Genomic DNA, 16353 nt, shown 5'->3' with positions numbered 1-16353 from the left:
ATATTTTCAACCAATCGGTAAAAATAATTCCGTCTCATTTACTTTAAAAAATGAGAAAAAAACAGTAAAAGTAGAGTAAATCTTACCTCAACAATTAATAAGATGAAAAGTTTACTCCAACTTCATTATTTTTTATCCCTCTCATTTTCACCATATTTTTCTACCATGTTATTCTAATTGATAATCAATCACACTCTATAAATAGCAATATATTATTTATTATCTGAACAGATTAGATTATGTATAAGAAAAATGCACGACCTATGACTCCCAACTAAAAAAATGAGCGATCGCTAGGAAGAAGCAAAGCCTATTCCCCGCTGAAAAGTAGTCATTCAAGAATGGTCGTAACAATTGTTACAAAAAAAAAATGGTTGTGACAAGAAAAACAATTGTCTGAAAAATTAATAAATTTAGCCTGTAATTAAAAAATATTACTTTACTGAAAACCAAATAGAGGAATGGTTGTCAATTATCTCTAGAAAAAATCTGTGACAAATTTTCATAACTGTTGAGATAAGCTTAAAATAACTTAAGATACAAGTTACCTAATCCTAATGAGCTATGTTTATCTATAAGGATTAGGAAATATATATTTGTGATAGTCCTAATGAGTTTAGGATAATTAGAGTCTTATATAAGGAGATACCAATGTGTGGTATAACTTAATGTGTTGTGAGCTTTAGATTTGAGTGAGTTCTAAAGCAATAAGAATTGAGGTCTTATTATACTTGTGTGATCAATCTCGACGTGATACGAGTTCGTGTGATTAAGGTTGTGATACAATAAGTGGTATCAGAGCTTCAGAAGAAGATATGGGAGAAGTGATTCCGGTGACGATGAAGAAAGAAGGCGGAAGTTCCTCGTCCATTAAGTGTCCGATGCTCACCTCGAGCAACTACACGGTATGGGCTATGAGAATGAAGATAACGTTGAAGGTACACAAAGTTTGGGAAGTGATTGAGACAGAATCTGTAAATGGCGATAAAAATGACTTGGCTACGGCCTTGTTGTTCCAATCTATCCCAGAAGCTCTTATACTTCAAGTAGGAGATCTTGATACAGCCTATAAAGTGTGGGATGCGATTAAACTGAGACATATGGGAGCAGAAAGAGTAAGAGAGGCACGACTGCAAACGTTAATGGCTGAGTTTGATCAGTTGCAAATGAAAGACTCCGAGAAGATTGATGACTTTGCTGGAAAACTCTCTGAGATTTCATCAAAATCTACGGCGCTAGGAGTCAATATTGAAGAACCAAAACTCGTCCGAAAGTTCCTTAAGTGTCTCCCAAGAAAGAAGTACATACAAATCGTGGCTTCTTTGGAACAAGTGCTAGACCTAAACAATACAGGTTTTGAAGACATAATAGGGCGTTTAAAAGCATATGAAGAACGTGTATCTGAAGAAACAGAAGTAGAAGAAGAAAAAGGAAAACTTATGTATGCAAATAGCGAAAGTCAAAAATATCAGTCTAATCAAAGCGACAATGGAGGATCGGCAAATTCTGGTGGCTATCAAGGTCGGGGTTATAACAGAGATTATAGAGGTAGAGGTCGAGGAGGACGCTACTTTGGTAGAGGAAGAGGACGTGGAAGAAACTTCGACTACTCAAGGATAACATGTTATCGGTGTGATAAAACCGGACACTTTGTTGCAGACTGCCCGGATCTTCGTCTCATGCTCCAAGAAACACAAAGTCGAGAATGATGAGACGCAGAACGCAGACGAGCTCATGATGCACGAGCTGGTTTTCTTGAATGAGAAGAACGTAGTCCCGGAGAAGTTCGAGACGAATGCATGAGAAAACATGTGGTACCTCGACAACGGCGCAAGTAACCACATGACAGGAGATAAGCGATATTTTTCCTCCTTCAACAAAGCAATCACAGGAAAAGTACGCTTCGGAGATGATTCCCGCATTGATATCAGAGGCAAAGGAACAATATCATTCATTGACATGAACGGAGAGTCAAGGAAGATGACATATGTGTATTATATTCCCGCTTTAAAGAGCAATATAATCGGTTTAGGCCAAGCAACCGAAGCAGGTTGTGATGTTCATATGAGTGGCGAGCAGTTAACTATGCATGATCCAAAAGGAAAAATTCTTGTGACGGCAAGGAGATCTAGAAACCGCTTGTACAAAGTACGTATGGGTAAAACGGAAGACTCAAAAGTGCACCTAACCATGGCAAGTGAATCAAGCAAGTGGCACGCAAGGTTGGGTCACGTAAACCATGAGACAATGAGGTCAATGGGGCAACGGGAGCTTGTGATAGGAATGCGAAGTATGAACGTTGAAAGCGAGGTCTGTCATTCATGCCTAATGGGAAAGCAAACGAGACGCGTATTTCCGCAACCCACACACTATCGAGCCACCGAGGAACTACAGCTGATACATGGAGATCTTTGTGGCCCGATAACACCAAGAACTCAAGCCGGAAAACACTACGTATTTGTTCTCATTGACGACTACTCAAGGTACATGTGGACCTCTTTGATGTCGGAGAAGAGCCAAGCTTTTGAGACATTCAAAAAATTCAAAAGTCTAGTAGAACAAGAAACAGGAAAGAAGATTCGAACGTTTAGAACAGACAGAGGGGGAGAGTTTGTTTCTAATGAGTTTAATGGCTACTGCGAGCTATCAGGAATAAAGAGACACCTCACCGCTCCGTACAGCCCACAGCAGAATGGCGTGGTAGAAAGACGCAATAGGACCTTGATGGAGATGACTCGAAGTATACTAAAGCATATGAATATGCCGAATTACTTCTGGGAAGAAGCAACTCGACATTCAACCTATCTCTTGAACCGGATCGCAACAAGAGCACTCAAAGACAAAACCCCATATGAACTGTATCACGAGAAGAGGCCAAACATCGATCACCTTAGAGTATTTGGATGCATCGGATACGCAAAGGTTGAGAAATCACTGCTGAGGAAGCTAGATGATAGGTCAAAGATGTTGGTGAATCTTGGAACAGAACCAGGATCAAAAGCTTATCGCTTGTTTGATCCAGAAAGTCGCAGAGTGATCGTGAGTCGAGACGTCGTGTTCGACGAAACGAAGAGCTGGAACTGGGATAAAAACAGCAACAAACTTGAACGAGATGAAAGTGATGAGAGTTTCACTGTGACACTTGGAGAATATGGGAACCATGGGATTGAAGAGAGATGTGAAGAGAAGTCTAACGTAGATAAGCTCGACAAGCTTGAAGGCACCAGACCAGAGCACGAGGAAGACGATGCAGAAAAACAGAGCAACGACCTCGAAACAGAGGAGGTTGAATCCGAAGAAGAAGAAGCTTCACAGCCGGTTCTACGACGATCGACGCGAGTGTCTAACAAACCAAAGTACCTAGAGGACTACCTCTTGTTCGCGTTAGAAGAAGGCGAGAGATTTTTGATGTGCCTCAATGACAAGCTTTTAAGCTTCGCAGAAGCAAAGAAGTCAAAGAAGTGGACGAGAGCTTGTGAGGATGAGATCGAATCCATTGTCAAAAACGATACTTGGGTGCTGGTCGATTTGCCATATGGAGCTAAGCCAATTGGTTTGAAGTGGGTTTTCAAGATTAAACGAAACGCAGACGGTACAATTAACAAGTTCAAGGCTCGACTCGTAGCAAAAGGATACGTACAGAAATATGGAGTAGACTTTGACGAAGTCTTCGCTCCAGTAGCTCGATTAGAGACAATACGACTTCTTATCAATTAGCAGCAGCCAATGGGTGGGAAGTACATCATCTGGATGTAAAAGCAGCGTTTCTCCATGGCGAACTGAAAGAAGTTGTGTACGTATCGCAGCCTGAAAGTTTTGAGAAGAAGGGTCAAGAAAATAAAGTCTATAGACTAAACAAAGCGTTGTATGGATTGCGACAAGCGCCGAGAGCCTGGAATACGAAGCTTAACAGGATACTTGTCGAGTTGCAATTTGACAAGTGCCATCGGTATATAAGAAGCTGGTAAACGGACATCTCCTTATAGTTGCCGTCTACGTAGATGACCTGTTCGTGACAGGAACGAGCCGAAGAGTTATTGAAGAGTTTAAGAAGAGAATGGCATCAAAGTTTGATATGAGCGATCTTGGCGTGTTAACATACTACCTCGGAATTGAAGTTCATCAACATGAAGAAGGTATCACCTTAAATGAAGCTCGATATGCACTCAAGATCTTAGAAGAAGCTGGAATGAGCCAATGCAATTCAGTACAAACACCAATGGAGGCGGGGCTGAAGTTGTCTAAATCAGAAACGGAGGAAGAAATCGATGCTACAAGTTTTAGAAGAATCGTTGGATGTCTGCAGTATCTACTACACACACGACCGGATTTGGCTTATAGCGTCGGAGTATTGAGCCGTTATATGCACTCCCCGAGAGCATCACATGGTGCCGCAATGAAGCAGTGCTTAAGGTACTTACAGGGAACAGCAAGCTTCGGTTTAACGTTTCAGCGAGTAGCCTCGAAGGTGCCAAGGCTTATTGGATACAGTGACAGCAGCTACAACACTTGTCCTAATGATGGTAAGAGTACAACCGGCCACATATTCTATCTTGGAGAAAGCCCGATTACTTGGTGTTCACAGAAACAGGATGTTGTTGCATTATCATCGTGTGAAGCGGAGTTCATGGCTGGAAAGGAAGCAGCAAGACAAGCCTTATGGTTACAAGAGTTGCTAAGTGAAGTCACCGGACGTCCCAATGAGAAAGTAACTATACGGATCGATAATCAATCAGCCATAGCTCTTACCAAGAACCCAGTCTTCCATGGAAGAAGTAAACACATACATTCTCGATATCACTTCATAAGAGAATGTGTGGAGAAGGATCAAATCGAAGTGGAGCATGTTTCGGGAGATAAACAAAAGGCTGATATCTTGACTAAAGCACTAGGGAGAATCAAGTTTCAAGAAATGAGAAGTTTCATTGGGATGGAAGATTTGAAGAAAAAAGATTTCAAGTTTAAGGGGGATAATGTTGAGATAAGCTTGAAATAACTTAAGATACAAGTTACCTAATCCTAATGAGCTATGTTTATCTATAAGGATTAGCAAATATATATTTGTGATAGTCCTAATGAGTTTAGGATAATTAAAGTTTTATATAAAGAAATACGTATGTGTGGTATAACTTAATGTGTTGTGAGCTTTAGATTTGAGTGAGTTTTAAAGCAATAAGAATTGAGGTATTGTTATACTTGTGTGATCAATCTCGACGTGATACCAGTTCGTGTGATTAAGGTTGTGATACAATAATAACATCCTCGAAGTTTCCTACTTTCGTCCTTGGATCAATCAAAATTGAAAGTTCTGTTTATCTTTTTTCTTTTGTCGACTGATCTTTCATTTCATTATAGCTCAAAAGGCAAAGAAAGATTGGAATACATAAGCTTCTATTTTACAGCACGAAGCCCAGTAAGGAAACTAGGCCTGGGCATTTCGGGTATCGGTTCGGTTCGGTTCGGGTATTTCAGGTTTCGGGTAGTTCGGATAGGGGCTAGAGGATCCATTTAGTACTTGACCTATTTTCGGTTCGGTTCGGTTCGGATAGTTTCGGGTTCGGTTCGGTTCGGATAGTAAATTTAGAAACCGGAAAATATCCGGAAAAAGTTCGGTTCTCATTTGGATCCGGTTCGGGTTCGGATAGTTCGGATAATTCGGATAATTTGGATAAAATATCGGTTATTTAGGGTAAAATATTAAATAATTAGGATGATTTACATAAAAATTTTGGATATTTCGGATTACTTTGGACATTTCGGATAAAACTATCCGGATAGTTTCGGATACTTTCGGGTAGTTTGGATACTTTATAATAATTTAGTTATCCTCAACTATTTTCAGATACTTTTAATAGAATTTTAAATTAAAAATATATATTTAGTGATGTTATATGTATATATAATTAATATTTTTATATATTCGGGTACCCGTTCGGTTCTCGGTTCGGTTCCGGTTCGGTTCGGTTATTTCGGATATAAAAATATAAGAACCGTTCGGGTATTTGAGGGTATTGGTCCGGTTCTGGTTTCGGGTATTTCGTTTCGGTTCCGGTTCGGTTCCGGTTCGGTTCTTCGGTTCCGGTTATTTTGCCCATGCCTAAAGGAAACATTAAAAAACCAAAATAAAAAAATTGTTGATTACTTCCACGAACAACAATTGCTTCATCTCCTCAGGACACGCGGCAACATGGGATTAACAATTACTTCATGTCCCCGGGACACGTGTCGATCATGCATGATACAGCAACACAACCACCGAAGAGCTTTGTCGACGTGCAGCAAGATTGGACCACAGCAAGATTGGGTTTGCTTAATCTTGTACTCTATAAAACCTTTCACCTAAACCGATACCTCTTGAGACAGAGAGGCTTTAATCACCGTAATTGCAACGGAGAAACTCAAGTCAGATCCAAGCTTGATCCTTTGCCGCTGACTCTTCTGAACCTAGCTTCAAATCAACTTAAGAAACCATCAAACTTAATCATCCATCGATTAGAGATGCTTTACCTAACTGCCAGTTGTGACTAATCTATTAGTAAAGACTGATTCTCGTCGATGGAGATTAAAGTGATCGATGAAGAAGGTGTCTGCTCATCAGCTTACGAGATTGGAATAGAGAAACATAGTGAAAGGCGAGATCAATTTTTATTTAACTGAAATCAAACAAAGGCAATAACAGAATCTTTTTTTTTTTGAACTGATTTGTGCATTAAATTAAAATATTGTGGCAAGAGTGGTTACAAGACCAACAATAGAAATAAACCCTTTAGAAACCCAATAAGAACCCCTGACCCATTTTAGAAAATGAAGGCCCAATCACTAACTAAAGAAAGGAAACGAGAGACGAGATGAGAAGGAACCCTAGTCCGATTGAAACGCGACTCGAAACTAACGACGAAGTATCACGGGAAATGGAGAAACCAGTACTGCATCAGATCACTGGCTAGTGAGTTGTTCTCAGGACGCATGGCGGAAATTCTGTTCTTGATGATTGTGGTGGTTTTTGCTATGATCTGATCCAAGGATCGGTGGTTCCCGCGGTGAAGCCGTTCGTTCCTTTCCCACCATATATTGTAAATCACCGCTTGCCAAGTAAGAATGGAAAGGTATTTGTGATTCTTGCCAAGTAAGAATGGAAAGGTATTTGTGATTCGCAGAGGTAGATTGAGACAGGAGAGATTGAGCAATGTCATCCCATGAACTTGATGCTGAGTTAATGTTAAATCAAGAAGAGAAATGGTTCCAGACATCACTCGAGAAGGAGCAGGTAAAGTAGATATGGTCTCTGCTTTCATTCACTTGATTACAAAGGAGGCAAGACGGATCTGTTTGAAGGTTCCATGATAAGAGACGATCCCGAGTAGGGCATCGATTCAATAGCATCAGCCATGCCAGAGATTTGTGTTTTGGAATACCTTTCTTGATCCAGATCAGGCGGTACCAAGGAACATTGGGAAGAGGCTCCTGTAGAGATTGGTAGATGAGAGAACTTGAGAAGGATCGCTGTTGTCTGCCATTGACAATCAATTGTGGGAAGCTTGGTGTGTCTGAGAGGTTGATCGTTGTCAATTGAGTTAGTAGTTCCTCTATTCGGTTGGAGCGAGCTGATTGAAACGTCCAAGAATCATTTCTCCAGAGTTCAGCAACCGTAGTGGAAAGAGGGATGCCTGTTTGTCGGGGTCCTAGGGGGCCTATGAAGCTGATAAGCTGGCCATACTTAGTCCACAGATAAAACCAGAAGCTAACATCAATGCCATTGCCTGGATCTATTATTGCCCATTGAATTGCAGTTTGCCTGATCGCAAGGATCTGCTTGAATAGCCAGGTATGGGACTGTTTCGGTTTCATTTGCCAAATGCTTTCATCTTTTATAACATTTTGGTGTATCCAAGCAACCCACACTGATTCCGTTCTGAACAGGAGCAACCATAAGAGTTTGACGGTACAAGTTGTGTTCCAGAGCTCTAGGTTTCTGAGACCTAAGCCTCCACAACGTTTCGGCTGGGTGACTTTGTCCCAAGCAACTCTAGCCACATATCTACCTTCAAGGGTGCCTTTCCAGAGAAATGCGTTGCACATTTTATCTATTGCGTGGATACATTCTTTTGGTAAGACAAAAGCTCCACACCAGAAATTTGTTATGCCAGCTATGACTGTAGAAATGAGCACTTGTCTGCCTGCAAAGGATAAATATTTTGATGTCAATGAGTTGATTTTGGATCTGACCTGTTGCTGGAGTGGTTCACAATTGGCAATTGAGAGCTTCTTGGAGTTAAGCGGTAGGCCTAGGTATCGTACGGGAAGGGAACCAACAGGGATGCCAGTGGTAGAAACAATGGAAGTCGTCTCATCTTCAGTTAACCCACTTGGAAAGAAGCAGGATTTCTCCACACTTATGGCTAGTCCAGAGAAGGCTTTGAATTCTTCTAAGACCTGGAGAACTCCTTGGACAGAGTTAGAAGAACCACCAGTAAATATGAGAATATCATCGGCAAAGCATAAGTAGGTGAGACTTGAATTTTGGCAATTAGGATGATAACCAAATCGGCCTGACTGCACTGCTTCATTTAGCTTTTGAGATAGTATATTCATGACAATTCCGAACAGGTATGGTGAAAGGGGATCGTTTGGCGCAGCCCCTTAGTACCACTGAAGAACCCATGGAGTCTCCCGTTGATGCCCACAGAGAAGGATGGAGTAGAGTAGCAAGAAGTGAGCCACTGAATGTACAGGCCAGGAAGGTTGAGCGCATGGAGGCAAGCAGTGAGAAAGTCCCATCTGACTGAGTCAAATCCCTTGGCTATATCAATCTTTAAGGTGAGCTTCTGCTGTCCTCTTTGATTATGATATCCAGACACTATCTCAGCCGCAAGTAAGCAATTTTCCATTAGTAGTCGCCCTTTGATGAAAGCTGTTTGGTTAGGTAGAATGATAGAGGGGAGAAGTGGTTTTAGGCGACCCACTAGGAGTTTAGAGATGACTTTGTAGAGGGTATTGCAGCATGAAATAGGTTAATAATCTTTAATAACTGTAGCTCCAAGGAATTTAGGTAAAAGGGTTAGGATGGTAGAGTTTGTGGCTTGTGGGAGAGAAGAGGAGTTAAAGAAAGCGATTATGGCATTGATTACTTCTGTCCCTAAGATTCCCCAAGATGCTTTGTAGAAACCCGAAGTAAAACCATCTGGACCGGGACTTTTATTCTGGTTGAGTCTGAACATAGTTTTTGTTATGTCTGCAGGAGAGGGAATCGAGGAAAGCTGAGCAGACTGTGCTGGAGAGATAGAGAACCTGTCCGTGCGAATCATGTCAGCAACCTGTGAAATCAAAACTGGTGATGTTTTGTGAGTTGGAGGCCCAAGAATGCTTTGGAAATGAGATACTGCGATGTTGCCGATGTCCTCTGGAGAAGTGGCTTCAAAACCATTCATACCGATGAGGATGGTGATCGTATTGTAAGCTTTCCTAGCCTTTGCTACTTTCTGAAAGTAGCTGGTATTAAGATCTCCGCACTTTAGCCAGTTGATTCTAGATAGTTGTTTGAAATATTCTTCTTCCACTCTTCTGAGCATGTTCAATTTGTCTCGCAGCTCTTTTTCTGCAGCAAAGTTGGGACATGTTGGTTGTTGAAGAGATAAAACCTGCGCATGGGTAAACAAACTGTTAGTTTCAATCACTCTTTTTTGAATCTCTGAGAAGTTTTCTTTATTTAATCTCTTTAACTCTCTCTTTAACTCTTTCTGTTTAGCACTCAACAAAGCAAGAGTGTGAATCTCAGTTTCAGTACAAGTCCAAAACTCAGCCACCAGGGAGAGGAAGTCAGGATGAGAGGTCAGGTAGTTGAAAAATTTGAAGGGTTTGGTTCCGGCTAGGGGGAGAGGGCTGTCAAGGATAATGCAACAGGGTGAGTGATCAGTAAATTCAGGAGGTAGGAATTTAGCTAGGCTGTTGGGGTAGAGGTCAAGCCAGTGATCGTTGATCAAGGCTCGGTCAAGTTTCTTTGCAATGGGGTTTTCAGGGCACTTGTTCGACCAAGTGAATCTCGGACCATGGAACCTCAGGTCTCTGATTTCAAGTTAACTGAGACAGGTGTTGAACTCAACGATGTGGGGAGTGAATGAAGTGACAGTGGATGCAGAGTGCTCTGCTGGGTGAGTGATCTCGTTAAAGTCTCCACCAACCAACCAGGGAGAAGAATCTAGCAAGAGGGAATTTTGTAAGGCTAGAAGTTCAAGAACAGCTTTAGTTTGACTTGAAACACAACAAAATTCGGCTAACCGAAGAGAAAATCCGCAACCGGAAATCAAAATAGATTAAGCGATCGAAACTTTATTACAAACAAAAGAATCGGCTTTATCTCTCCCCCTCTGAAGGATTTTGTATTTGATAAAAGGGTAAGAGAGATTATATCTCTCTCTAAAGAAGAGAGAGAAGCCCAAAGTTCTGTTTATCTAAACTACAGACAAGAACTAAAAATAATAATTGAAGGAGGAAAACTATCAGAAAGGTCATACAAAATTGCCAGTTACCTCCATCCAAAGGCCTGGGCGCAAGCCGGGTACTTGGTATTTTTGCCCTATTCGCTACTTGATTTGTCTTGTGCGAGTATTAGAATTTTTGGCTTGGGCTTGTACTTGCACTTGATCCAATCAAGTACTTAGTAATCAAGTACTTGACTATATTTTTAATACTTGCAAATTACTTGGTAATACTTGATACTTGTTTATTTAGGTTTAAAATTTTAAAATTAAATGTACCAAAACTGATAAGCACAACTAAACATGGAATAAATACTTTTATTTTTCCATATACTTGATACTTTATTCAATTAATTCAAGTAATTTGATTTAGTGTGTGTATATAACCCATTCAAAATAAGTACTTATAATATAAAATACCTTAAGAATAATATTTTTAATTTTTATTACAATGTCAGAAGTAAAACAAGTATTTTAATTGGTCATATATATTTTTAGAACCAATAACAAGTAATAAAACAAGTAACGGGTCGAGTATTAGAAAAAATCGTAATATTTAATACTTGACTTGTACTTGCAAGTAGTAAGATTTTCGGACTTGCTGACAAAGTCAAGTACTTGCTTTTTCAAGCTGAGTACAAGTCAAATAGCAAGTATTGACCGAGTAACAAGCATCAATGCCCAGCTCCCTACCATCCATACACTCATGAAAAATTGGTCCCACATACACATCATCGCCATGGTATATCACGTGGCAAACTTACAGACCCCAAAGTTTACCAACTAATCAGACCTCTACACGTATCACAATTATGTAGAGAGTTGAAAAATCAAAACCCCAACGAAGTGTATATATCTTCACAACCCAAATATACAGAACCTCAAAACACTTGAAAATATCATCCTCATCCACACACACAAACCAAACCATGTCTGATCGTCGGATTCTAACTTTTCCAGCAGTACATCCATGTGAATCTATCTCCATAACCACACTCATCAACTCACTGTTAGAAATCGCCGGTAAGATTCTCAGCTTCAAATCAAAACACTTCTCCACCAGCAAAGGAAACGCCAAAGAAACTTTCCGACATATCCACAATCTCATGGTCATCTTCCAAGAAATCCGGGTCAGAAAACTACCGGCATGTCGCTCCTTTCCTCGTTCAGCAATCTTAAGCCTCTCAGAGTTACACGTCATCTTCCGAAAACTCAAGTTTTTATTACAAGACTGTACACGAGAAGGAGCTAAGCTTTATATGTTGATAAACTCCGACCAAGTCTCATCTCATTTCCAGGTCTTGACCCGATCCATATCCACATGCCTTGATACTTTTCCAGTAGGATCCGTTGACTTACCCGAAGAAGTCAACTAGCTAATCTATCTGTTAATCTGTCGAACCCGTAAATACGAAGCAAGACCTGACCGGGATGACAAACGGGCCATAGACTCAGTCTATTGGATCTTTAATCTGTTTGAGAACAGAATTAAACCGAACCAAGATGAAGTACTCCGGGTACTTGATCACATTGGTGTCCGAACATGGAGCTATTGTGTCAAAGAGATTGGTTTCTTAAGAGAAGAGATTAGAGTAGAGAAGAAAGACAAGAATGAAATCGAGCTTCTTAGTAGCTTGATAGGATTCATATGCTACTGCAGATGTGTGATACTTGAAGGTATTGATGAAGACGAAGATAAGAAAGAAGAAGAAGAAGAAGAAGAAGAAGAAGAAGAGTATGTGATTATTCGTGGCTTAAAAGTTGATGATCTACGTTGTCCAATTTCTCTAGAGATTATGAATGATCTAGTGGTTTTGGAAACTGGTCACACATATGATCGGAGCTCTATCACGAAGTGTTTCTCTGCCGGTAACATCACGTGCCCTAAGACCGGGAAGACTCTTGTGAGTACTGTTTTGGTTGGTAACGTCTCCGTCAAGCAAGTGGTTCATAGTTACTTCGAGCAAGAGATTGATCATAAGAGCAAGAAGAAGAAGTTGAGTGTTTGATAAACTAGGGTTTATCTGTGATAGAAAGGGGGTTAGGGATAATAGAGAAAAGGGAGGTTCGAGAGAGAAGAAATCGGTTAAGAAGATAAGATTATTTGTTGTATATTTGATAAACCCAAATGTTTACAACTCAAACATATAAATACTGCAATACTTAATAAAACGACATCACTTCATTTATTCAATAATAGACTCTGCTAAGCTTCCTTCTCAGTCAGAGTCTCTCCCACTCCTCTTATCTTCTTCATTAGCCACTTCTAACTCCTTTCCTCGTTCGTTGCTTCCTCTGCACGTAAGCCAACGGTACCGCTAACTTATCAATACCCCCCCCCCCCCCACATAAGACACAGCTTGTCCTCAAGCTGAAACTGAGGAAATTGCTCAGCTAGCCTCTCCACAGGTTCCCATGTACACTCAAAATCCGGTAACCCCGACCACTTCACTAGCACCTCAGGTTGACCGGTCTCTGTTGATTGTCGAATGCTCAAGATATCTGCAGGCTCAGTGTTCCATTCAAGTGAGGAAGAAAGGATCAGCGTAATCTCATGTCCTCTGACGTGGGGGTTCCACTGCCTGCTTCAGCTGTGAAACATGGAACACAGGATGAATGAGGCTGTTAGCTGGTAAGATTAGACGGTATGCTACCTTCCCAATCCTCTTTTCCACCTGATAGGGACCAAAGTATCTCGGAGCCAACTTTTCTGCCCTTCCACTAGCTACCGAGACCTGTCGGTATGGTCTCAATTTCAGAAATACCCACTCGCCTACTTTAAACTCAACATCTCTTCTCTTTTTGTTAGCTGATACCTGCATTCTCGTTTGAGCCGAAGCCAAATTGTCACGTAGCTCTTGCAACAACGCATCACGGTCTTGGATCAGCACTTCAACTTCTGCATTGGCTGTAGGAACGTCCCCAAATCTCAACAGCTTCGGGGGATCACGTCCATACAGAGCCTTGAACGGAGTCGCCTTTGTTGATGAGTGGTAAGACGTGTTATACCAGTATTCAGCCCAAGGTAACCATTGAGACCAAGAAGTCGGCTTCCTTCCCGTAAAGCACCTCAAATAAGCTTCAAGGCATTGGTTAACCATCTCAGTTTGTCCATCTGATTGAGGATGGTAAGCTGTACTCTTGTGTAAAGCGGTTCCTTGCGTCTTAAACAACTCCTCCCAAAATCTTCTCAAGAATATCTTATCTCTGTCAGAAACCATCGTCTCAGGAAATCCGTGGAGTCTGATCACCTCTTTGATGAAGGTGTCTGCTACTCCCTTCGCATTAAACAGATGGCGTAGAGGAATGAAGTGTGCGTATTTCGACAATCTGTCAACCACCACCATGATAACATCAAACCCTTTGGAGATTGGCAACCCTTCCACGAAATCAAGGCTAATATCATACCACACTTGTAACGGAATCGGTAATGGAGATAGCAAACCAGCAGGCGTAAGAGTGGAATACTTATTCCACTGACAAACCTCACACTCCTTGATGAACTCTGTAACATCACCACGCATCCCCTTCCAATACACTTCTCGCGCCATCCTCTTGAAAGTTTTAAGCACTCCCTCATGACCTCCAATAGCACTGTCATGGAACTGTTTCATCAAAGCAGGAATGAATGGAGACTTAGCGGGTATCACCAGTCTACCATCATTGAACAAATGGCCCTTCTTAAGATAATATCCCTTTGGCGCTTCCATCTCAGCCTTCAACGCTCTAATGATTCGTTGTAACTCTTCATCTTTCTCAACTTGCATAGCCAACTCATCTAGATCAATCGACAACGGTGTAGTAAGATGGAACTCTTGTAACTCCAACTCCTCCTTTGCTAGCCCTTGTTGTCGTGATAATGCATCAGCTACTCGATTATCTTTCCCGGGTCTGTACTCTATGGTGTAGTTGAGTCCCAATAGCTTGGAGGCCCATTTCTGTTGCTCTACAGACACTGCTCTTTGTTCCAACAGATACCTCAGGCTCTTTTGGTCTGTTCTGATTGTGAATTGGTTCCCTGTGAGATAGTGCCTCCACTTTGTCACCGCAAACACAATTGCCAACAGCTCCCTCTCGTATACTGACTTCACTCTACCTGATGCATCAATTTCTCCTGCGACAAGACTGCTCCAATTCTGGTACCAGATGCATCAGTTTCGACCACGAAGGGCTTCTTGAAGTCTGGCAACCTTAACACATGCAGCGAGGTCATTGCTAACTTCAACCAGCAGAAAGCATTGGTGGCGTCATCTGACCATTTAAATCCTTCTTTCTTCAACAGATCCGTTAGAGGTCGTGCTATTCTCTCATATTCAGCCACGAACCGTCGGTAGTAACCAGTGAGGCCCAAGAACCCTGTAAGAGCCGTCACATTCTTTGGTTGTGGCCACTGCTTCACAGCTTCTATCTTTTCAGGGTCTGCTGCAACGCCTTGTGCTGAGATCACGTGCCCCAAGTAGGATACACTGGTTTGCCCAAATGCACACTTCTTTTCATTTGCATAAAACTGATGCTGCTTCAGAACGTTGAGGACAGTCTTAAGATGCTCCTGATGCTCTGCTTCATTCTTACTATACACTAATATATCATCGAAGAACACCAATACAAACTTCCTCAAATATGGCCTGAAGATCTCATTCATTACTGACTGAAATGTTGCTGGTGCATTCGTGAGACCGAAAGGCATCACTAGGAACTCATAGTGCCCTTCGTGTGTCTTGAAAGCCGTCTTGCACACATCTTCTTCTTTCACTCTGATTTGATGATACCCCGACTTCAAATCCAATTTCGAGAACATTGCGGCTCCTGCCAACTCATCCAGTAGTTCTTCTATCACTGGTATCGGGTACCGGTCCTGAATAGTGCTCTTATTCACTGCTCTGTAATCCACGCAGAAACGGAATCCTCCATCCTTCTTCTTCACTAACAGCACTGGACTGGAGAATGGGCTGATGCTTGGTCATATGATTCCTGCTTGTATCATGTCGCTCACCATCTTCTCAATTTCATCTTTCTAGATGTGTGAGTATTGATACGGTCTGATATTGATTGGGGAAGTGCCAGATTGTAAGGTGATTGCGTGTTCTCGGCTGCGCTTTGGGGGGAGTCCTGGAGGCATTCAGAATACAGACTCAAATTCCTTGAGTAGCTTCTTCACTCCTCTGCTCGGAATTTGGACTTTGCTTTCTCCGGGATTAGCTTCAAACAGGGCATGCGCTCCAAAAGATAAACCACTTCTTCCTTCTCCATCAACTTCTCCATGGAATTCATTGACACTTGCGCCTTTAGTAATGCAGGATCACCACAGATAGCCACCCAAGTGTCGTTGACTTGGAATTTCATGGTATGTAAGCCCCAGTTGATTCTTGTTTCTCCCAATTTTGCGAGCCAAGTGTAACCCATCACTACATCTATGGTTCCCAGCTCGAACAGTAGGTACTCTTCGTCAATCTTCACCCCATGGATGTGTAACTCCACTCCACTACACTTCCCTTGTCCAGTACCATCTCCTATTGAGACTCTGAACTCCTGCGTTTGCTGCACTGGTAACCCCAACGCCTGCACCATGTTCTTGCCTATGAAGTTACATGATGCGCCCGAGTATATCAACACCACCACGTTCTCGTTCTTTATCTTGCCCAACACCTTGAGAGTCCTCTTAGTGGTGATGCCAACCATTGACTGCAACGACATAACCTGTAGCTCCGAAACGGGTGAGTTCTGTTGTCTCAGTGGAGTTTCCGTCTCTTCCTCATCATCTTCCTCAGGTTCACTTTCCTCTTCCACATCCATACATTTGTACCTCTGATATGCCTTGCAACGATTCCCCGCGAAATACCTCTCTCCACAATACCTACAAGGGTTCTGCATAGTCTTC

General features: G+C 41.7%; 1 protein-coding gene across 1 annotated transcript; it reads left to right on the top strand.

Annotated features, from left to right (window-relative positions):
* The first annotated feature begins 815 nt into the window (after positions 1 to 815).
* On the top strand, positions 816 to 1803 carry LOC125585899. Its single transcript, XM_048755613.1, has 2 exons — positions 816 to 1499; positions 1660 to 1803. Exons 1-2 carry the CDS (start codon positions 816 to 818, stop codon positions 1801 to 1803), a joined length of 828 nt encoding a protein of 275 aa, XP_048611570.1.
* The last annotated feature ends 14550 nt before the right edge of the window (positions 1804 to 16353 follow it).

Source organism: Brassica napus, chromosome C4 (assembly GCF_020379485.1).
Source record: "Brassica napus cultivar Da-Ae chromosome C4, Da-Ae, whole genome shotgun sequence".
NCBI classification, from domain to species: Eukaryota; Viridiplantae; Streptophyta; class Magnoliopsida; order Brassicales; family Brassicaceae; genus Brassica; species Brassica napus.
This window is presented reverse-complemented; position numbering and strand designations above follow the sequence as displayed.

What these genes read in the sequence shown, in the direction of transcription:
- LOC125585899 (XM_048755613.1), top strand. Translation starts at nt 816, where the DNA reads ATGGGAGAAGTGATTCCGGTGACGATGAAGAAAGAAGGCGGAAGTTCC. An exon ending in AAAGCGACAATGGAGGATCG is followed by an intron (nt 1,500 to 1,659) that starts GCAAATTCTGGT and finishes ACTTTGTTGCAG; the next exon opens with ACTGCCCGGATCTTCGTCTC.